Source organism: Myxine glutinosa, chromosome 2 (assembly GCF_964187855.1).
Source record: "Myxine glutinosa chromosome 2, kmMyxGlut1.1, whole genome shotgun sequence".
Taxonomy (NCBI): domain Eukaryota; kingdom Metazoa; phylum Chordata; class Myxini; order Myxiniformes; family Myxinidae; genus Myxine; species Myxine glutinosa.
The window spans coordinates 166,604,225-166,629,062 of record NC_136262.1 but is presented as its reverse complement, the minus strand read 5'-3'; the positions used below and the strand labels follow the sequence as shown (position 1 = coordinate 166,629,062).

At 41.5% G+C, this 24,838-nt stretch overlaps 2 protein-coding genes across 3 annotated transcripts in view; both read right to left on the bottom strand.

Moving 5' to 3' along the window:
- The window catches only part of LOC137421090 (zinc metalloproteinase-disintegrin-like jararhagin), a 299,776-nt gene extending 295,602 nt beyond the window's left edge, over nucleotides 1-4,174 (bottom strand). The window contains exon 1 of the mRNA XM_068106802.2: nucleotides 4,105-4,174. Within this exon, the coding sequence (XP_067962903.2) occupies nucleotides 4,105-4,147 (43 nt within the window). The 5' untranslated portion in view covers nucleotides 4,148-4,174. The remainder of the gene's footprint in view (nucleotides 1-4,104) is intronic.
- A 7,150-nt stretch (nucleotides 4,175-11,324) lies between these two features.
- LOC137421092 (uncharacterized) overlaps nucleotides 11,325-24,838 on the bottom strand; it is a 64,633-nt gene continuing 51,119 nt past the window's right edge. For both annotated transcript variants that reach the window (XM_068106803.2, XM_068106804.2), the window contains 3 exons: nucleotides 21,243-22,517; nucleotides 17,839-17,994; nucleotides 11,325-14,435 (listed from right to left, as the gene is read on the bottom strand). In XM_068106803.2, the coding sequence (XP_067962904.2) occupies nucleotides 14,252-14,435; nucleotides 17,839-17,994; nucleotides 21,243-22,517 (1,615 nt within the window). In that variant the 3' untranslated portion in view covers nucleotides 11,325-14,251. The remainder of the gene's footprint in view (nucleotides 14,436-17,838; nucleotides 17,995-21,242; nucleotides 22,518-24,838) is intronic.

Here is a 24,838-nt window from a genome sequence, read left to right as displayed (position 1 = left end):
TTTTGTTGTGTTTCTCTTCCCTCCATTCTTCTCTTCCTAAAGTACAGGTCCTGGGTCATAGAATTGTAAATATACGTGCATGTAAATATAAGAATGTGCCCACCGGCTGTGTGTTTAGTTTGAAAATTCAGGAAATACTCAGGTAGTTGTGGGTGTGAAACTGTTAGATAGCTGCTCAACGCAATAGGAGGGACATATCTAGTGTTAAAACTGTCGCACACATGGGTCAGAGTACATGCTAGGGGAACCACACCTATGTGTCACATTTAAATGTAATGTTAATTTTGCATGCCAGGCTCGACCGGTCGTTCCATTGGTGGGTTCGCCTCGGGCCGAGTCTGGTGAGAGAGGGGTGTAGTGTTGCGGTTATGAGAATAAAGGATAACCCCGCTCATAGGTAGACGCACCACAACATGTAGCCTCGCTGTAGTATAGTTATTTCTTAGTAAATGTAAGGCAGTCTCCTTTCCTGTGTTAGTTTTGCGTTGAGTAGGCCAGTGAGCTTAGGTGTTCTTTTGCACTGGAATGCCACGTGCTCGGCCTGAACAAGTCGGCAAGGCCGAAGGGAGGAGCTGCAGGAGGGAGTGGCCCGTAAGCAACGAGCCGCCAATCAGAGCTCGAGCAGAGTGGCTAACCACGGCAATGGGAGGCGGAGCATGGAACATTCGGGTAGGGCCAGGGTGGAGCCATAAAACCCTACTCCGAGCCCCCCCGCCTCAGTCGAGGTGAGAGTTCAGCCCATGAGTCAGTCGCCCAGCCCATGAGTCGAATCGAGGCATTGAGTTGAGTTGAGTTGAACCGCAGCAGAACAAGTGGATTGAACCGTTGCAATAGTCTCGTTGTACACAAACTTCCCCTGTGCCCTGTAACCTGCGCTCTGCTGTCTGTATTAAATCGCGCTTGTGAAGATGACCCGTTCCGGGCCACAGACGCGCGATCCCCTCCTGCCTGCATTTCCCTGCGCATGTGCCGTGACCACCAGAGGGCCACGCCGGGCGAGCTGTCCGGGAGCGACCGACGGCAAGGCGCGTTTGGCGCGCGAACTTTCTTCCTTCATTTCCCCGTGTGAGTGAGTGGGCCCTGTGTCTGGGCCCTGATACGTGTGGCGTCGACCTGATACCCTTTTTCACGCTCGCTGCGGAAGTGGCGATTCAGCCTCGTGGACATGAAGACCCAAGGGGAAAAGGGGGTTTAATCCCCCCTTTATAACGTGGACAGGCTTCGGGAGATCCGCAACAATATATTAGTGCTGTGTCGATATCAGAACCGGCAATCGGAACAAGCCAATATCGGCTATTTTTTGGTAATCTGTACGGGCAGATTACAATTAGTGTACAGTGCCGATGATCGATTAAAGTTGTACTGTACTCAATACAACCCAAAACCTTGAGTAGCTTTCACCCTTGTTTTGAGCGAATTTCAAGAAACAAATTGAGAAAACAATGTTGCACCTATTGCTTTAGAAACAGCTGCGAGTACAAAGAAAACCGCGACGATTAGTACCATGTGAAACACGATCCTACTGTACCGTACTATGCGAAACACGATCCAACTGTACTATGCGAAACACGATCCGACTGTACCATGTGAAACACGATGCTACTGTACCATGCGAAACACGATGATACTGCACCATGTGAAACACGATGATACTGTACCATGTGAAGCACGATGATACTGTACCATGTGAAACACGATGCTACTGTACCATGCAAAACACGATGATACTGTAGGCCTACCATGCGAAACACGATCCTACTGTACCATGCGAAACACTATCATACTGTACCATGCGAAACACGATCCTACTGTACCATGTGAAGCACGATTCTACTGTACCATGCGAAACACGATCCTACTGTACCATGCGAAGCACGATCCTACTGTACCATGTGAAGCACGATGCTACTGTACCACGCGAAACACAATGCTAACTGTACCATGTGAAGCATGATGCTACTGTACCATGTGAAACACGATCCTACTGTACCTTGCGAAACACGATCCTACTGTACCATGCTAAACAGGATGCCACTGTACCATGTGAAGCATGATCCTACTGTACCACGTGAAGTACGATGCTACTGTACCATGCGAAACACGATGCTACTGTACCATGTGAAGCATGATGCTACTGTACTATGCAAAACACGATCATACTGTACCTTGCGGAACACGATCCTACTGTGCCATGCGAAACAGGATGCCACTGTACCATGTGAAGCATGATCATACTGTACCATGTGAAACACAATGCTACTGTACCATGTGAAGCACGATCCTACTGTACCATGCGAAGCACGATCCTACTGTACCATGTGAAACACGATCCTACCGTACTATGTGAAACACGATGCTACTGCACCATGTGAAGCACAATCCTACTGTACCATGTGAAGCACGATGATACTGTACCATACGAAACACGATGTTACTGTACCATGTGAAGCATGATCCTACTGTACCATGCGAACCACGATCCTACTATACCATGCGAAATGTGCTGTCGCTTCCTGACTTCCTGGCAGAGTTCGGCTTGACGTCATACGTTCCAGGCAGACATAAAAGTGTCCGATAAACTATTTTTTTCGCGCTTCAAAGGTGGACTCACAGTATTGTGGCTTCCCGAGGATAATGAGGCACATTTTACATGCAGTTTGTAAAATTACTGCTTCATTCGTTAGACCGTATGCTGTGACGTGCTATCGCGCAATCTCAAGTGATTTCGCCTCTTTATAGCCTCCAGTTCCCGCTTGGTTCCGCTCTACGTATTTTTATGCCTCTGCCCCTGAAGGTGGCCAGAGGCATGACGTTTTCGGGTTGTTCGTCCGTCCTTCCCTACAGGCTAAACCTCGTTTTTCTCAGCAACCACATGTTCAATTGAGACAAAACTTTCAGAGTGACATCCATGCAGAATATTTTTATGATAATTGTGATGTCATAGGTCACGTGGTATGGCAGCCATCTTGGATTAATCTCAAATAATTAAATTATTTCTCGGAAACCGCTGAATGGAAAAAATTGAAACGTGTGACATTGTCAAGTACTCCCAATAGGGAACACAAGCATGACCATGATGCCATCATAGGGAAAGTGGTATACCAGGCCAAAAATGTTTTAATCAAATTCCTTATCCTAAACATTTGAAATTGCATACACATGATCGAAGACCCATTTGTATTGAAATATTAAATTTATGACATCAAAGGTCACATGATTTGGCAGCCATATTGGATTTAATCTAAAACGTTTAAAAAAACATCTTCTCCCAAACCACCAAATCAATTGGCTCAAAACGTTACGTGTGTCATTGACTAGGCATGGCGATTAAAATATGATCACGAAAACATCATTGATCACATTGTGTGGCAGCCATATTCGATTGAAGGAAAATATTAAATAATTATATCTCTGAAACCGCTTACCCTATCAATGCGAAATTTTACGAATATCATCTAACACCAGTGTTGCATATAGTTTGAAAATGATGATGTCGTAGGTCACTTGGTTTGGCAGCCATCTTGGATAGAAAAATGAACCTTATCCAATCAACACGAAACTTCACAAACGTGATCCCCGACCCATACATATGCAGAGTATACATTTTTAAAAGTCATATGTCACGTGGTGTGGCAGCTTATATATATATATATATATATATATCTATATATATATATCTATATATATATATATATATATATATATATATATATATATATATATATATATATATATATACATATATATATATATATATATATATATATATAATTTTATATATATACATATATATGTATGTATATATATATATATATATATATATATATATATATGATATGTATTTATCTATAAATGTATATGTATGGGTATATACGTGTACACTGTACAGCCACATCAACTAATGTCAAATTATTTTGTCAAATGATCTGGCTACAAGTTCAAATACAGCACCAAAACTGGCTTAAAGTATGTTCTTGTCTGGCTCACCAAAACCTCCAAGGTCCTCCAGCATGATGGTAACAAAACTAAGCACCCAACATCAAGCGCAATTTGTTTCAAACGGACAATCTCGCCGGGTGAAGTTACCGGCAGATAGTAAATTACCAGTCATCACGATGATGAAGCATGCGACCAGTACGGTGACCATAATGGACTGCTAGAAGGGTCGTCTTCAGCTTGCGATCCACCATCACTGAAGTGCAGAGCTGATCCCTTGAGTGGGGATTAGAAAGACAAAGGCGGAAAGCGAGAGAAGGGCGAGAAGAAATGGAGAGCCAAAAAAGTGGGTGGGGAGGGAGGAGAAAAGAAATCCAGATGGAGATGGGAAGAGAACGAAGCACAACACGTTGCCCAGTTTGAGCGTTTCCGCTTTGCTTGAGAAACCGGTCGCAATGCTTTTGCAGCTGGTCATTGTGAATAGGAAAACAGAGCGAGTCTTTGACTCCCCCTGGTGCTTTAATGTCTAAAGTACATTGTCTTGCTAGCCTGAGTGGACAGCTCATCTTTAAAAATGTCTCCTCTTTAAGATGTCTCATCTGGATTTGATTCCTGGCACCATTACAAAGTATCATGCTGATGCCTCACAGACAAGTTACTGTGTAAATGACGTCATCTTAAGAAGGGATCACATTCAGCCTTTTTCTCTTTTCTGGCATTCAATTGGGGACAGTAAAAATAGAACCATAATGCAAACCAGCTTCCGGGTGCAGTGCAAACATGAATTGTCTCGGCAACAATAAGGGAAGAGTAGAGCAGATTAGTTCTGCTGCACTTATTGAATAACTCCATGAACTGGAAGTAGATGCAGAACACTTTCTTGAAACATTCTTGATTGTAGATTGTAAAAATGTTTTTTTAACTTCGTACGTCTGTATAAATTAAAATTATGCCAATGTTTATGCCAGTTTTGCCTGAGTAAGAAGAGGAAGATTGATACAACTCTTGCAAGTGTCCCATACATGGCCCTACTTTTACACTGCCTCCATGAAATGCTACTTCCCTTCTCCTAACTCTCCCTTCTCCTATTTAGTGATCTCAATTTACTTCCTTCCTCAAAGATAGAAGAGCTGTTTGGTCGATTGGTTCAGAACTTTTTTCCTCTTCAACTGACTCGTGTGGTTTTGATTCCCATTGATGTTTACTTTTCCGAGGTGTGGTGAGGAGGCCAAACACCCCTCAATATTAGTTTGTGGGGGCGATCATATTGTAATGGACTTAAATAGTCTGGTTCACAGCTTTCATTTTCTCCTTTTTGACAGGCTTGCACATGAAGCAGGGCCAGAAATCGCCAGGACATCTGGAACACCTACATCTCCTCTTCATTTGTTTGCAGGACTTCGGCGTCAATCCCGCAAAGTGCGTATTCGGCGTTCCAGAATTGAATTTCCTCGGCCACTTGCAATTCAAGCACTTCCGCTCACGTTCACTCTTTCATTCCTCTTTTCTCCCGCCTCTGGAAAAACTCCCTCACTCTCTTCAATCCCACTCCTCCCTCCAGGTCTTCAAAACAGCTGTTCACCACCATCTCTTATCTTCCCCCATCCAAAATCTTGATCTTTTTTTCACCTCCGTTAATCCACCCCAAACCCACCTCCTTCAAATTCCCCGTTTTCTTTTTCTGAAAGCCCCTGTAGTGTCCATCTTGTTTTTCCCGTGTATCCCACTCCAGCCCTCTCCCTTCCACAGATCTCCCGATGTTCCTGTTCCCTACTGCTGTTGTGCTTCCTCCTCTCTCCCCTTCTTGTGTCCCACTCCCTTTGTTACATGTTATTTGTGTTTGTTAGCTCTTATAAGCCTCGACTTAGTGTACAAAAAAATAAATAAATAATAAAACACTGCAGCCGCTGAACGAGTTGGCCGAACCAAGCTGTCAGGGTTAGGGCTGGTACCTAAGCTAAGAACCAAGCTGTTAAGGTTAGGATTAAGCACCTAAGCTAAGCAAGCACTAAACACTCACAACTAACTTAACCAAAGCACTTGCAACTGCTAAGCATCCTGAAGTATTCCGATGCACGGAGACAACCTTGTCAGCCTTCCACACCATCTAAAACGCACTGGCCAAGGCCTCACTCCTGATTCATCCAAAGCCAGAGGTGCAAACATGCCTGATGGCAGACACGGTCATGGTGTGTGCGGCCCTTCACCAGTCCATCGATCCTAGCTGGCATCCATTGGCCTTTTTCTCTCAAATGTTGAAACCACCAGAGCACAATTTCAGCGCCTTCGACAACGTACTACGTCTGGTCACGCATCAATGCTGACTACGCCGTTGGGCCAAGCAATGTCTTCAATGCTAGTGGTCCAAGATCCACTGTCAAATCGCCGCATCACTTGAGAGCTTTTCAACACCAGACAGGCGTTTCCACAGGGTCCATGTGGATCTTGCCGGTCCCCAACCAACAACTAAAGGGCACCGCTATTTACTGACCTGCATTGACCTCTTCACCCATTGGCCAGAGGCTACACCGACAGCTGACATCACCGTGCCTACCATCGCCAAAGCTTTTGTCCACACCTGGATCACACATTTTGGTGTTCCAACAACCTTCACTGCGGGTCCTGTTAGCCAGTTTGAATCGGCTCTATTTCGCGAATTGATTAGACTCCTGCGTACAGAACGTGTGCGAACCACCACTTACCATCCAGCAGCAAATGGTATGGTGTTTCCACCACTAACTCAAGTCTTACCTGAAAGTGCATGACACCTCCAAGCGCTGGATGGACGTCATATCTATCGATGGTCCTGCTCAGGACGCATGCAGGACCATTCCCAAAGTGGATGTAATAAGGTGGCGTGACGAGTGTTTCTAGGTTACAGAACTGGAAATAAACATAACCTTTTCCCAACTTCAAAGTACGACTTGGGTTTGACCAGGATAACGGAGTGGACATTCCGGACATAAATATTTTTTTCAGTTGTCTGAGTAATCTCACCGAGAACCACCTTTGGAGGCCATTTTTCCCCGCAGAGCAGGGGTTGGCCTTTTTCGGGCACCGTGGTCCCATTTTTGAAGCAATGTTTTATGGCAGGATGCCCTTCCTGCCTCCAACCCTGTTAGTCGCCTCTTGCAACACACAGGGAATTACCATTGAGCTGGTGCTCAATTTGCCGACCTCGGAAGGATGACAGGCTGAGTCAACCCCCCTGGTGTTAATTCAGCGATCGACCGGGATTCGAACCCAGGATCATAGGATCCCAAGCCGAACCCTAACCGCGAAGCCAACACCAGGCTAATCCCAACAAAGACTCGAACAATTTTTCGCAGCCATGACAAAGGCAGGCTATACGTCTCTGGCACCAAACACCTTACAGCAGATACCAAAACCAGCTTGGTGAGGAAACCTAACCGGAGCTTGGTCTGAAGTAGAAAATTATCGGAGCTATCAGCTCGGTAAATAACTAAATAAGCCTGGACATTATTTACCGTTATTTGTGCCCCTATGGTGAAAATGGGGCACATTTGTTGGCGTAGCCTGGTGTTGGCGTAGCGGTTTAATTCACTAAAATCGAATCGATTCGTCCTTGTGATGCCCCAAACCTGTTCATCAAGTTGTGTCCGAATCCGTCCGTAACTTTTTGAGATATCGTGCTATATATCGTTTTAGCCCAATCACTCAATGGAGAAGAATCTCTAAAAAAAATTCTCCGATCCAGATCCGCATCTGGATCTTCACCAAAATCGAATCATTTCGTCCTTGTCACATACCCAAACTCCAAGAAATTTCGTCCAAATTTTTGAGATATCCTGTTCACAAACAGACAAAAAGGAAGACGTCATGCAGAGCACGACACTTGCAAAATCCACCCTCCCCCCAAAAAGGTTGCAATTGATCCAGCAAATTTTCCATTTCATCAAGATTAAAATTGACAATCTTGATCAAAGCTCGGGTCAATAGGATGAAAAGTGACGATTTTTCAGATGAATAATGATTTTAGTAGTTTTACCTGGAGTTGACCTTTGACATTTTGACCTTAAAAATAGTTGGTTTCCCAATTCAGTGAGGTGCTATGCAAATGCTGTTCAACTTTCAAGTCAATTGGATGGAAAAAGGCGATTTTAGAAATTCGACCTCCAGATTATCTTTGACCTCAAAATCAATACAACAAACAACAGGCATTTTAAGGCCATTTTCCCTGCAAGAGCGGGGGTTAGCCTTGCAGTCCCCATGACAATCTTCTCCATTTTGCCCTATTTTCTGCATCTCCCCTTGTTAACCCCCTTGCCCGCATTTCTTCTTCGACCATCTTTAGCCAAGTCTTTCTCAGTCTTCCCCGTCCTCCACTTCCTTCTACATTCATTTCCATCACTCTTCTCAACCAGTCACTTTCATCCTTCCTCAACACATGACCAAACCATCTCAACCTGTTTCTCTTCACAGCATCCATCACAGGCTCTATTCCCATCATCTTTCGAAATTCATCATTTGTCTTCCTCTCTCTCAACGATACTCCACACATCCACCAAACCATTCGCATTTCCACCCTTTCCAGCCTTCGTTGCTGCTCTACGTTCATTACCCATGTCTCGCTCCCATAAATCATAACACTTCTCACACATGCAGCATACACCTTTCCCTTCAGCTTCAACGACACTCCCCTCCTCGTCAACATGCCACTCAGTTCCCGAAACTTCTTCCATGCACATCTCACTCCAGCAACCGTTGCCGAGTCGGATCCACCTTCTCCATTCAGCATGTCTCCTAGGTAACAAAATGTTTTCACACCTTCCAGCTTCACGCTGTCTCCAAGATCCAACTCAACATTTCCTCCATCTGCAGCTCCCTCTGTGCACACCTTACACTTGAATGTAGCTGCCACACTGGCTAATGACCCTCTCAAATCACTTCATTTTTGATGAACCCACTCAGTGCACATTGTACATTGAATGGAATTCACTCCGACACCCTCCCTGCACACAGCACATGGCCACTTCCCAGTTCTTTGCACCTCACCACATGCTTTACCACTTGCCATCACCTTCGTTTTTCCGATATTCACCTTCAGACCTTTTGTCTCCATACATTCCTTCCACTTGTTCATCTTCTTCAGTCCATCCATACGTTCTGCAATCAACACCAGATCATCCGCATACAACAACTTCCACGGTAAACCCTCCTTTACGTTCCGAGCCAGCACCTCCATCACAGCTACAAATAGTAGTGGACTTAGTACCGACCCCTGATGCACTCCCACCTTCACCTCAAAGTCACCACTGTTCCCGTCCTTCATCCTTACAGCTGTGCGCGCTCTTTTGTACATTGCCATCACTACTCTGATCAACTATTCCTCCACTCCTAACTTCCTCAATGCCCATGTCACTACTTCACGTGGAATCCTATCTAATGCTTTCTCCAGATCAACAAACCCAAGAAACAACTTCTTCCTCTTCTCCATGTACTTCTCCTGCAACTGACTCACAATAAAAAGCACGTCTGTCGTTCCTCTTCCTGGCATAAATCCAAACTGCATTTCGACAATCATTACCTCAAAATAGCTCAAAATTACCTCAAAATCAATAGGCTTCTCAATTGTGACGACCTCTACAACTTGGTGAAGTTTCATGACGATCGGTTTAGAATTGTGACCTGTTGTTGACTGACAAACAAAGAACAAGAAGACGTCATGCAGAGCACGATACTTGCAAAATCCGCCCCCCACCCAAGAAAAAAATTCCATTGATACAGCAAATTGTCCATTTCATCAAGATTAAAATTGGCAATCTTGATCAAAGCTCGGGTCAATAGGAAGAAAAGTGACGATTTTTCAGATGAAAAATGATGATTTTGGTAGGTTGACCTTGAGTTGACCTTTGACGTTTTGACCTCAAAAATAGTTCGTTTCCCTATTTAGTGACTCAATGTGCAAATGCTGTTCAATTTTCAAGTCAATTGGATGAAAATTGAAGATTTTTGAAACTTGGCCTATGTTGACCTTTTGGCCCATGTTGACCTCAAAAATAGTTGGTGGTTGAATTCAGTGACCATATATGCAAATCCTCTTAGAATTTCAAGTCAATCGGATGAAAATTTATGATTTTAGAAATTTGGTTGTTGACTTTTTGACCTATGTTGACCTATGTTGACCTTTTGGCCTATGTTCACCTAAAATATAATTTGGTGGTTAAATTCAGTGACCAGGTATGCAAGTCCTCTTCAGATTTCAAGTCAATTGGATGAAAATTGAGGATTTTAGAAATATAGCCGATGTTGACCTTTTGGCCGAAGTTGACCTCAAAAATACTTGGTGGTTGAATTCAGTGACCAGTTATGCAAGTCCTCTTCAAATTTCAAGTCAATCGGATGAAAATTGAGGATTTTAGAAATTTGGCCTATGTTGACCTTTTGGCCTATATTGACCTCAAAAATACTTGGTGGTTGAATTCAGTGACCAGTTATGCAAGTCCTCTTCAAATTTCAAGTCAAATGGATGAAAATTGAGGATTTTAGAAATTTGGCCTATGTTGACCTTTTGGCCTATATTGACCTCAAAAATACTTGGTGGTTGAATTCAGTGACCAGTTATGCAAGTCCTCTTCAAATTTCAAGTCAATCGGATGAAAATTGAGGATTTTAGAAATATAGCCTATGTTGACCTTTTGGCCTATGTTGACCTCAAAAATACTTGGTGGTTGAATTCAGTGACCAGATATGCAAGTCCTCTTCAAATTTCAAGTCAATCGGATGAAAATTGAGGATTTTAGAAATTCGGCAAAGTTGGTGACCTTTGGCCTAGGTTGACCTTTTGACCCCAAAAACAATAGGCTTCTTGCTTCTGACCAACTCTACCATTTGGTGAAGTTTCGTGAAGATCGGTTGAAAATTGTGACCTGTAGGCCAGTGACAAACAAACAGACAGACAAACAAAAAGACAGACAAACAGACAGACAGACAAACAGACAGAACCACAAATGCAACCGACCAATATACTTGAAAAATCTTCGATTTTGCAAGTAACAAACAAAAGAAACAGACAGGGGTGAAAACATAACCTCTCTCTACCTTTGGTGGCAGAGGTAAAAATGAAAACCACAAAGTTGATCGTGTAAATCGATTTTTTAAACACCAAATCCCCTTGTAGGGTCATTTTGCAATTACGATCAAGAAATATATATAAAAAAACAATCTACTTTGTTGCTCAGTTCTTCGACGTTTTTTTTTTTTTTTTTTTTTTTTTTTTTTGTATACTGAATCGAGGCTCGTGTAAGTTCAATATATGAAGAAGAATACAAATCTGCAGCAATCGTAGCATTTCTTGCGATGCTACATGAAAAACCGAAATGTATTCTACAATTCAAAGCACCAAATAAAAAGCTATAAAGACAGGGTATTTCGGTATGATTTATTTGCATATCATATTTCCAAATGTATACTGGAAAAGAATGCCAGTTTCAAATAACTTTTCATTATGATTTATTCAATTGTTCGGTGGATATCATTTACCATGTTATGGTACTATTCCCAATACTCTGCGACATTCACACAAATTCCAAGGGTTTATCGTAACATTGTCACTTGAGCGTGTCAGCGAATTGCATTTAGTCATTAAATATATGAACATCGTCGAGATAAATACTGAAAAGCAAGTCATATTTACACTTTGCAAACATATACAAACAATAGCGTTTTCAATTAAACTTTTTCCTTCTGAAATAAAAGTGTAGAGGAAGGAAGTTAAGCATGCATACGATTATGGATTTAGCAACATGTATAAAAAGACTCTTAGTCATATCGCATGCAACTTGCAGTAATGGACACCTGCGATTCAAGGTAGTGCATCAAAATTGTTCGCATGATTGTTCATATGGTTTTATTGTATTGCCAAAGGAAAGTGAAATCTGTAGATGTTTACCCGAGCGAAATATCAATGACCAAGTGCTCTTTTGAAAACGGGACGACAAAGTATGCTTTGCAGCAAAATTCTCATTTTCGAGCAATTATTATATTCAAATGTTGATGGCTTCAAAAGCTATCGGGAGAAACCAATCAGTCTAAATGTTCTCCTATCGTTTTGTAAGTGAGACAGTTTGCTTTGTAGGTGATGTCAGGTACTCGGTGGCCAAAAGCAGATTTAGAGGCATCAATAGGCCGGGACTATTAGAGAGTTTCACATGTTTAAAAAGACTTGGAAAATGAACCTCAGTGAATGTGGCGACCTCGAGGAATCCCAAATTCACTTTTGTTTCTCTTTCCACTTGTGAAATGTTTAAGTTTGGCAGAGTTCGAATTTTCTTTAATTTTTATATCGATGGATAAAACCGATGTTTTAATTTTGAGCATTTCTTTGAGATTTTTATCAATTTGAGTTTTCAAAATTAAGTACGTGCGAAGCAGAGTAAATAACTAGCTTGAACCACAGGCTACATTCATTGGAATTGCCTCAAAACATAATGCACATATGAGATCAAGCGGAAAAATTAACCACTACTTCTTTTATTTCGTTCTTCCCAAGCAGGCTTCCGTCGAAGCCTGTATTGCATTTATTTGACTTTCTTCTAATTTTAAATATACGTTACAATTTAAATATCCAGAAATATGATTTGCATGAACAGTGATTTCTGTCTTACAAACTTTGCTGCGCAAAATGTCCTCATCTTCCTTGGTAGTCTTTTTTGCCATTTGAAATTCAAGGTTAGGGTATTCCTCCGACATTTGTGCCTCCGGTGATGAAGTCACTGGAGGAATTGTCCTTTTTTTTGACCCATTATTGAAATTAGACAAAAAATAAATCCCCACTGGTATTAGTACAGCACCGTTTAACCATTAGTGAAACATGTAACTATGTATGATCTTTCTCATGTTTAACCCACGCACACTGTGCTAAATGCTCCGCTCTGGAGCCGGCCCTTTTCCCAGAGATGTAAACACCTCCTTCAACTCATTGCATTTTTATACCTTAATGGAACTCCAAGAAGTTTTTAGCCATCATTGGTTAAACCACAAACATTTGTGTTTAACGTTTGTTAAACGGTTAAACGGTTAAACGTTTGTGTTTAACCACAAACAAATCCATCTCCCCTTTCAATACATTTTGCCTACCAACGATGGACATAGTTTTTCATCACTCTGGGAGTGTGATCTGAAATCGACGTTTATCGAATCCTGCCAAGTCTAGTTATGTTCCCGTTATTCAGGAGGACGTGGGTGATCGACGTATCATCCTTTGCTTTTGAAAAATGTGACATCATTTCATCCATAAAATATCCACTGGAAATTATAGCAAAATATCAGATATTACGTTTGAAGGGGTGAACAAAAAAACTTATACAAATGAGATAGTTATAGTAACACCAGGACCTAATCCTAACCCTAACAACTCACGATAGTCCAAGACAGGTGAGTCGTTTACATTTTGTTGTTGAAAAACTGCAAACTAGGCTTTTTTTTCAATGCACTTGTAAAATGTACGCCTAGTGTGGGATAGCCAATGATGTGTGGGATAGCCAATGATGTGTGGGATAGCCAGAGTGAGCAACCGTAGGAATTGAACTCCAGTGAGCCAATACAGAAAAACACTAGTCTTCAACTATTTGACCAAAGAGCCAAATTTTTTCAAAAGGCAAGGCTACATATTTAGTCGGCTCTTCTTCTTCTCACTATTTATTGATGTAAATAAAATGACAGTCTGTGTCTCATCCCTTTTAACATGTCTTCCTCACTGCTTTGCAAATCGTCACTAAACTTCATCTTACAATTCTGCTGACACCATATAAATTCACTTCCAGCTCCTTATATTCCATTCGATCCAGTCTGAAGTCGACTTTTCTGAAAGAGTTCACCATGCTTGAAAACTTCACGGCATTCCAACGGGTAGCGTCAAATTCATAGAACGTATTATTTTGTCCGTGAAGGAAAAGAAAAGAATGGCCTGGACAATAGAAATACTGGCCTTCCTTCCAGTGAATATAAACAGAATGTAATGATGTGACGTATTTGTACAATTAAAAAATGTTTTCAGTTTGTTTTGTACATGTTGCTCATTTTGCGAATTTGTACATTTTTCTCATAAAAAAAAAACTCCCCAATCCATGGGTCATTATTTTACTCAATTATAAGAATTCGGAAAGAGCAGAGCATTATGGGTAGGAGAAACAAGCTAAAGTATAAAATAGCATTTCATCCTAACCACAAAAATGAAGTTAAATGCATTGCATTGCACCCGCATAACGTGTAGCTACCTGTACAACACCTGCATTTTGGCATAATGATGCATTGGTAGTTTCTCCTTAAATACTCACTCATCTGTACTGTTTGGTTAATAATCAGCATCATCAAAATGTGTAATATAGGCGACAGGAACCAATCCACTTTTTCCTTCAAAAGTGCACATGATCCAGTTGGAGTCGATGTTGGATATGACTTTCAGAATGGCTCCCTTAGGAAAGCACAGATGATCTGGATCAGTGGTGGGCTGATCGCAAACCGCCTTCACTTCACCACTGCACAACCAGGTGACATTTTGAAAAAGAATCTTAAAACAAATCCACCCAAAAACATCAAACTAAGCACATTCATCTTACTTCCAATATATCTAGCCATGGAATGTTTACATGTGTCATCACTATTTATACTACTACTACTACTACTACTACTACTACTACTACTACTACTACTACTACTACTACTACTACTACTTTAACAATCCAGATTTTTTCCATCTTGTGTGATTTATCTGGGAATTTTTTTAACCAACGCTTTCATGAACTGGCTGGCCAGGTCCGACGTTCGACTGAAGGTTATTTGGACAGAAATTGGTAATTTATTCAGGGCTTGATTTATTGTAATTAATTGCTTAATTAAAATCAATTATCAATTAATTGTAATTAATTGCATTTAATTTAATTGTATTTATTGTAATCTATTCAGAATTAGCCTGTCGTTAGTTACTATTAATTAATAATTAATTAATAACAATAATTTATTTATTAAACATTTAATTTATTTATAATATATTATTTATTAAACACAATTAATTTATTTATTATTAAACAGTATTAATTAATTAATTCGTATTAGAAATAGCCTGTCGGCCTTCCGAGGTCAGCAAATCGAGTACCAATTCACTGGTAATCCCTTGTGTGTCACAAGAGGCGACTAACAGGGTTGGCGGCAGGAAGAGCATCAAAAGTAAAACATTGCTTCAAAAAGGGGACCAAGGTGCCCGAAAAAAAGGCCAACCCCTGCTCTTTGGAGGAAAATGGCCTCTAAAGGCGGTTCTTTAACCTATCCAGAAGCTTGCCTATTCTTTACGAAGGACAGTGAAGGATAGTTAACATCCATCAAAGACTGCCAGCAGATGGGACTCTTCACGTCCTTCCAAGGGACAGTGCAAACATTGATGCGTCGTCCTGCAGGCGAAACATCAACAATTTAGAGATGGGTCAAAAATTGATCCCAGGCTAGACAGCCTAACAGCAAGTGTGCATACCTCTAAGGCCTAAGCTATCTTGCCACACTATTTATAGGAAAGTGCAATACATGTGAAACATCAACAAATCAGTGTGCACTGTCTGCAATACACATCAACATTCACGCATTACACATATAGCAACTATTTCAGCAACAATTTAAAATTGCATTTCAACATCCTATAACTGTATACGCCGGCTTAGGGTTGTGCAATTGCAAAAGGTTTTTATGCTGCCTAAACAAGTGAAATAAACAGCTGAGAAGTCACTGAGACATTCAATGCCACAACGATAAAGCAACAACATCTCATTTGCAATTGACAGGGTATATTAACTTGGTCGTCAAATGAAACCGAATTATTTCCTGCTTTGTTAACAAGTTCTTTATTCTCATTACCTCCGCCACCTAAGGTGGGAGGAGGTCACGTTTTCACCCCTGTCTGTTTGTTTGTGATCAGGACGGATTTGAACAGAAGTTCTGGACGGATTTGGGTGAAACTTGCTGGATAGGCTGGGTACTGGACAATGAAGAAACGATTAGATTTTGGTGAAGATCCGAATTCGTGAATTTTGTAATTTTTGAAGTGAATCTTAACCATTGAGAGATGGGGACAAAAACGATAAATAGCAAGAAATTTCAAAAAGTCGTGGACGAGTTCTGACCAAACTAGGTGGATGAGTTGTTTAGGTGACAAGAACAAGAGTCCAGATCCGGCCCATCAGTGGGATACAAAAGGCAAAGTATCCAGCCTGGCGGAGGTGTTTTATACCGAGTGTCGTTCTCGTTATTCTCATGCATTCATTCACATTTGGTTTCTTTATTTTCAGGATCTTTCACACTATGTATCATTTTTACCATGTTTCACAAGCGTATAAGCAAGTGTAGCACATTTATAATCCATCGGAGGGATTTGAGGTAGTGGTGGAGAAGGAAACATCCATTTTTAATAGGATGAATATGAGGAAATGAAGAAGAATTTTTCACTGAATAAAATGCAACAAACCTCATGATGTAGACAATATTCCTTGGGAAAAGTGTATGAATTACTCATTCTGTTAAAAAGATGTAATGGCACAACTAACACATCCATGCATTTGTTTTGATAAGAAACACTTCCTGTTACTTTGTTCATGATGAAGTTACATTTTCACACATTCTCAGTGTATGAGAAGTAAGCCAGCAGATCAGACTAGAACCTCCACCTAGGTTTACAGATTACGATTGTTTTTAATTTGCTTGTTCACAACAGGTCGTACTGTTCATTATAATTAATTGAAGCACAGCCATGAAAAAAATGCTAGCAATCAAAAAGGGGGATGGAACACTCACACATGACCAGAGCCATCCCTCGAGTGCGAACATTGAAAACAAGGGTTTGTGACCAGATATTGTACTCAGAAAGAAAAAGGAAAGGATGGAAAAGGAAAGGCCTCATTCAACTTTCGATATCCGCTTTTGGAGATTGCAATATATATATATATATTTTGAAATACCAACTTCTTTCCTGGAAGTCCTTGCAGTGTCCATGTGTTTTATACTTCTCCCATCCACCCCTCAGCCTGGTGTTGGCTTAGCGGTTAGGGTGCCGGCTTGGGATCCTAGGATCCTGGGTTCAAATCCTGGTCGATCGCTGAATTAACGCCAGGGGGGTTGACTCAGCCTGTCATCCTTCTGAGGTCGGCAAATTGAGTACCAGCTTGCTGGGATGAATGATCATGGTGTGTACCCCGATTTAGAATATGTGCACCGTATCCCTACGCATCGTAAGAGCATGACCAAGGGTTGGCGCCAGGAAGGGCCGGATGCCCTTTTATGGCCGGATGCCCTTCCTGACGCCAACATACCAAGGGTTGGCGTCAGGAAGGGCATCCGGCCATAAAAACATTGCCTCAAACAGGGAACCATGATTGTCATGGGGCCCGCAAGGCTAACCCCTGCTCTAGTGGGGAAAATGGCCTTAAAACGATCATTCATTCATTCACCCACCTCCGCCCCCCCCCCCCCACCCACTTCCCACGCCTCCTCCCCTCAAGCCCTCTCCCTCCCACAGATCTTCCGATGTCCCTGCTCACAAATGTTGTACTTGTGTGCTTCCCCCTCTCTCCCCATCTTGTCTACCGCTCCCCTTATTATATGTTTTATGCGCCCATTTGTTTTTTTGTGATTAACGTTAGCTCTTTCACGAGCCTCGATCTTGTATACAAAAAATCAATAAATAAATAAAGAAATTAATTGGCAGTATTAATTTATTTATTTATTTACTCTTTTTTTTGTTTTGTTACAGTTTATACTTCTTTTGAGCCGCAGCTGGAGTAAGCATCAGGTCACATTAACAAAATATTCAACATACGGTACAGCATCGGGTTAACGCATTGGCCAATTCAACTCTTAGTGCATCAAATGTTAACTTTCAACACGATTTTGAATGCATACCATGGTAACTTAGAATCTGGAAGGCTTTCCTGTGATTTCTCTTCTTCTCGTGCTTCAACATTGTTGTTGATATTTGGGGTGGACCCAAATGTCCACAGACGTTCACGCGCCAGGCCTATCTTAGTGATACTCAAGCCCAACCACCTGGAAGGGGCCCTGTGAAAATGGATATGGCATTGATCAATATCGCAAAGCTTCTCACTTAATATGAAATATTCTTATTCAATATACTGTTATACACAATTGTAAGATGATTAAGGTTCATTTACATAAGTAGCAAATAACCTATCCGTCAATTCCCACACTTTAACGATGTATATGGCATATTTTATTATCGTCATGCTTTTTGAAAAACAAGTGGGGATATTGTAATCGGCTCCATCGTCTGTCTGTCCGTCCGTCACGCTATCTCCTAAACAGCTGGGGAGAAATTCACCAAACTTGGTCGTTATGATCACCACATGGCATGAAGGTTTGAGAGCAATATAATTTTTGGCCCCGCTCCCTGGGGTGGGGTCAAAAGGTCAAAGCAAAAAAAATGCAATTATGGGTACCTTTTTAAACATTTATATGAAAACAATTTTTGTATGTAGATGCAAACATTGGGGGACGCATTCAATATGTAACAATTTTTTTTCATCCGATTAACTTGAAATTTGAAGAGTATTAGCACATCTGGTCAACAATTTTAACCAAAAATTCCTTTTGAGTTCAACATATGCCAAAAGGTCAAAATAGGCCAAATTTCCAAAATTGTCAATTAATTATAATCCGATTGACGTGAAATTTGAAGAGTATTTGCATATTTGGTCTTTGGATTGAACTGCCAATGATTTTTAAGGTCAAATTTTTTGTAGGGATTTCGCAAGTATCGTGCCCTGCATGACATCTTTCTTGTTTGTTTGTTTGTCCTCACAAAACGTGAGTATCCATTAAGACCATGAAGACCCGAAGGACCATGAAGACACACAAAGGCCCTAAGACCCCTGAAATTCTGAGGACCTCTAAGACCCTGTATTTCAAAACACTTTATTAAAACACTTTAGAGCCTTTAGAACCCGATGCTTATTTGAGACCCCAATTACCTCCTTGACCCTTTATAACCCTAAGACCATTTCAGACCCCATAAAATCCCAAGGTACCCTTTAGAACCCTAACACCCTATAAGACCGTAAAACCCTCTAAGACACAACAGTCCCAGAGGTGTGTGTGTGTGTGTATGTGTGTGTGTGTGTCTTCCATAACCCCAAAACCATGAAATGTAGCGTCCCAAAACTTTGCATGCATACTAAGGAAACTGCACCAATGAAAACTGCTTGTTTGGGTAAATTTAAACACCCCTATTGAAGATAATTAACTCATCTCATTATGAAAAAACAAAAAACGAACTTGTCCTTGGTCAGCCCGCTTTCCCCCACAGTGGATTTAATCCGCCATTTTGCTTCGGCCTCTTGCCTTGGAATATGCTCACAGGCCTCTGGTGTACATTTGAAGATGGAACAACGCTTCTTCTAAAATTAAATGAAGGTACCGTTTTGAGGAAATGAAGGTACCGTTTTGAGGAAACAAAGGCACATTTTGATTAGGACCCGTGCAGAGGAAACGAGGTAATGCATGGTTTGTTCGCAGAGATCGTGGCAGCGGTCTAATATACACCGCCCAATGAAGGTACATTCTCATAATTCAAAGGAATATTCGCACGACTTTTCAAGACTTATAAACATTCTGACTTCTTTCGGCCATATCGACGATTTTGTCTCTTGGGGGAAGGGGGGGGGGGGAGATGGTCATGCTAAACACTGCCCAGAGAGTTGTATGGGGGTGGAGGTGGGAGGGGGTTTGGGAGGGGGTAAGCGTGAGGGGAGGAGTAGGGAAGGAGGGGTGTTTTCCTTCAATCATCAAAAAATTTCCAGTGTTCGTGTTCATCTGTCAAAAAGGCCATGCCAGTGTTTGTGCCTTTATTTAACTAGTACGTACACCCACTCCCTACGGGAGTGGCAGGAAGGCTCATTCTTCTCTGGGGTATATAGATTACAGTAGATCTAGGGCTGCATCTCAAGAACATTAGGGGTGTGGTAATTTACCAAGTTTCTTGTCGAGCACTCTAAGTGGTTTAAGCATTCGAGCAAGTACTCCATTCGAAACATTTGATAAGGAACAGCTGGCTTGACAAGTGCTAGCTGGCTGCTTAGTCACTAAACATACCCCGGGTTTCCTCCTTTTCAGTTTTGGATTAAACAGCATTAGCGACTGTTTAAAAAGGTAATCATACGTGTTTGTGGTTTATAATATTTTTACTTCTGGTAGGGTGCTACCACAAAAACGGCGCGATAAAATGTTTATACATGTTAACATGGTGTTTGTTCAAGGAAGAAAAACCCCTTGGGGAGGGGGATATTATTCGTGTTAATATAGTTTTGTAATAACATTAATATTTTGCTATTATATTCAGTGTTGTTGTTACTTTTGTTATTAGAAGCGACCTTGGAAAAAATGCCACGATAAAGCTACCTTAACACAGATATACACCTCAACAAACAACCCCCTTGGTGGAGCAAACCCCCTTGGGGTGGAGGTGAAGTTAAATGGCTACAACTTCCATCGTGCGACCTTTAGTCTCCCTGTCAAGTTTGGTTGAGATTGGATAAGTAACGACGGATTGTATTGCGGTCAAGAATCGTCAGACATACAGGCAGACAGACAGACACCAAATTGCGTATTTTAGTATGATTTCTGCACATGTTTTTACAACTTAAATGCGTTAAGCTCTAGAATCTCTTAACCTGAGCCAAGCTGGGTGAGGTGGAAGTCCGGAGGGAGGGGTTGGGGTGGGAGGATGTGGGAGGAGAGAAGGGGCGAGGTGTGAGTCTGGAGGGAAAGGGTGGGATGTGAGGAGGGACCTGGCGTTGCCCAACAACTCCAGATACCTTTGCTAGTAGAGAATATAATGAGAAGGAAACCACCACCATCGGGAAAAACAGTGACATTGGTCAGAAACTACATAATACAGGACTCACATCAATTCCATGTTTCACTGGTACAAGACTGCTGCATCACTTAAACGAGGAGGGATAAAAAACCTGCCAGTGGTTTGAGGACTAATATACATGTGGAATACCTTTTAATTACCGACCGCAGTGTAACTACTCTAAAAATAAAATTGAAGATGAGCACCTGAAATTTTCCAAGATTTCTCAACTTTATGTTGATCATTACATGTCTCTTCTTAACACAATAAATTGCATCAAATTATCAGGAAATCTAGCTGCCTTGGTAAATGTGTCTCAATTTTCCAAGATCTTTGTAAATTTCCCAAGCAGTGGTAACACTGACCGGAAGTTATTTTCCACTCTTTCCTGAAATGTTTACTCCTGTTCGAAGCATGAAACCGAGTAGTGACTTACATTGTATTCAGCTGAGGATGCACTCGTTCAGGTTGTAGAGATGTCCCTTTTACAGCCTTTGGGCCAGCGCCGAACAAGTGCTTCAGCCATAGACCTTTATCTTCAACATTCAAAACATCAATACCATCGGCACCAGAGCTGTGAAACTCTGAGACTGGTGGGCTGTCTACCAGGTTGCTAACATGTGCAACATTTCCGCAGTCCACTGACGTTACATTTTGAAGTTGATCATCACAAGGTGATTTTGAACCCTGCACGTTTCTGCTCAGTTCCTCGCTTTTGTTATTGTTCTGTGACTGTTCTGTGACGTTCCGCTCTGCTTTATAGTTGTTTGTAACTTCATTGCTTTGCCATTTTGTCTCTACTGTCTTGTATACCTTCCTGTAAAGATCAAGATATTTGCTCCAAACTGCTTGTAATGGTTCATTTCCCTGACTGGCTGATGTCAGGTACATCTGCGAACTCTCCTTTAACTGTTCCCACCAGTCAACATCTCGGCCTGGTGTTTCTGGCATGTAGATTGTGTTTGTGTTGCAGAGAATTTTATCACTCTGAACACTAATGTGAGACGACAGAGAATTTGTTCCATTATCAAAGGAACCATCATTTTCTATGCTTCTGCCATCACATGGACAAGTCTTAGCATTTCCAATGATTGAAAGTTCCTTGTGTTTTACTGCTTTATCAAAAGCAGGGTTAATGTGTTTTCTTTCACCTAGCACTGCTTTACCATCATTGCTTTCATCATATTCCACATTTTTTACACCACAAGGAAGTTGATTTTCATCCTCTTCCTTGGAGTGATTTCCGACTCCATCCTTAAGCCTGCTGTGATTTGAAATAGTTCTCAAATTATTTGCAGGATCATTTTCAGAAGCACTGACTTTCTGCTTCTTTTCAACATTCTGATCTTCCATCTGATGAGCAATGTCACCAATGTTGGTGGGAGGAAGGCTACTTTCGCTGCTGCTGTTGGTACCCCAGTTGAGCATGAGTTGTAGTGTTGAGTGTAAGGAACGTTGGAGCCCAAATTGGCTGTGCAGGCGCTCCCGTTGAGCGATCTGCTCTTGTCGACGTTGCTTTGTGCAAAACTCGAAGACCAGGTCAAGTTTGAAAGGCAGCAGCACAAGCGGTTGCAGCAGCAATAGGATCTCCTCAAAAAGCGGCACACAAGGTGGGTGGGACCTGTCCAACAAGCTTCCTGTCTGGTAGTAAGCATTCACCACACCTTCCTGTTCATGCAGGTGGCTCAACCACGTGTCCAAACAGCACAAGCTGTAGAAAGTTAAGGGCAATTCAAAATGAGATCAAAAATGCCAAAAAAAACAACACAACATCCATGGAAAAGTAGATACTCATCATTAGTGTTTCTCTTTTACATCAGTGGTGAGCAAAGATTCAAAATGCAATTGGCAGGGAACTAAATATTGGGAGATGATAAAACAGCAAAGCTTTCCCAGATTAAATAATGAAAATAATAGTTTTATGTTTTATCTAAAGCTTTTACACAAATAAAAGACAAGGTAATTTGGAGGGAGCCAAAAAGATGGAGAGTTGGTCCAAGGGAGTTCCAAAAAGTTATCGTCGTAAAATAATCTAATGTCGCTGATAATGACGCAATACATATGTCCTTAACAAGTTATAATATAATTATAATGCTTGATAATTAGTTCCACATATTTTTAAAATACTACTTTAAAACTTGTGATGATGGTCATTTGATTTGGAGAATACTAGGGCATGCCCGTTCTTTATCTATATCTAAAATTATATCCCCCCCCCTCTATTTACATGAAATGGTTTGGTCCAAAGCGGACGGCTTGCGAGTACGGTGACAATCCCCCCCCTCTATTTACATGAAATGGTTTGGTCCAAAGCGAACGGCTTCGGAGTTTGGTAAAGAAATCGCCATAGCGTGCCCAAACGCGCAGGAAAGCGAAAGAATCGCAAATTTAAGGAAATGCCCGTACTTCCGTAAGGAAGAGAAAAGAAATGAAAAGGAAAAACATTCCAAACCGCGAGGGAAAACAACACGGCACGTCGACACAACAACGTGTCCTGTGATTGGCCGTACGTCGCTGCCAGTAGCTGCCCCCCAAAAAAAGCTTTCACCGTCCGGCGACTGAATTTAAGGGGAAAAATAAAACGCTCTTCGCTTAAAACAACGCCCTTCGCTCTGACTGAATTGGGACAATGTTTTTATGTTTTTAATTGAATTACTATCCGTAATGGCGCACGCTCTCACGGGAGCTCCGGAAGGTCGTATATCGCAGTTACGATGAATCGCAAATTAGTTTTTATTAGTTTTAAAACATAGTTTAACGCCAACATAGCGCCAACATAGTTTGCAAACGTGAAATAAATGAATACGCTCTCAAATGTGCCGTCCGAGGCAGAGTCTGTTCGCAACGTTCGGCACACGTGATAGCTCGCTGCTCTCTGATTGGTTGAATCGTTTTTTGGACATAGCTCGGTAACTGCTTGTCCGATTAATTTCAAACCTTGAAAAGGCACATCCTCGGGTCCCCAGCAATATACCTGGCAAGTTTCAAGTATATCGGACCGGTAGTTGTCGAGAAACAGCGGTCACAGACAAACATACATACAAACATACAAACATACAAACATACAAACATACAAACATACAAACATACACACAGAGATTGCTGGAATTATAGATAGATTAAGCAGTTTACCTCACTTTGACCCGGAAAGCCAACAATGAAACCAAGCAGCTGATCTAAGCCTACACACCTCCCAAAAGCATTTCAAGATATGGAAATGAGGTCTTCTTCCTCAGAACAATGCATCTGATTACATCTCCAAAGTTGGAAAGGGTTCTTGACTAGATGCAGATTTGCACTTATGGAAATTTTATTTTAACTCGAAACACCCACTCGTCGTCTCCCAATGAAAGTCGTCTCCTCCCCGTCCCACGTCCCCCCTCTGAGAAGGTAGAGGATTTTTTTGTGCCCATGACCTAACCCTGGGTATGAGCAACACATATGAAAAATTTGGTGGACATCGGGCCAGCCCCGTTCTTAGCTTACCTGGAACAAAAATTGTTCAGGGGAGGTATTAACGCCGTGCGGTCGGTGTCTGGCAGTCAGGCAGTCAGGCAGTCAGTGAGCCTGTATGTAAACACTCGGATCTTCTTCTCCGAAACTACACACACGATTTTGATGAAACGTGACTACGACCTTCAGCACCCGTGATTTACCAAAGTTTGTTCATAGCATTAAATAGATCAGAATCTAGCAAATAATGAAAAAACATTATTTTAAGAAAAGAGAGCCAACACTGTGGGGAAAACATAAAGGGACAAGAGTAAAGATACTTCAGAGAAGAATGTAAATGCAACAGCTCATTAAAACTAGAGAGTTCATCGAAGACCTTGCTCTGTACAGTCTTGAGAAAATGGCATGGGCGGGATCTGGAGCAGCAAATTTGATTGGGCGAGATGACTAAAATGACGTAATATTTTGTCCAAGTACCATTAAACGGAAGGATTTATAAAGTGCTAAAAAGACGATTTGTGTTCTACAGTGTTCAATTATATAATTCAATTGAAATAAAATAAAGATTTTAAAGGTTGT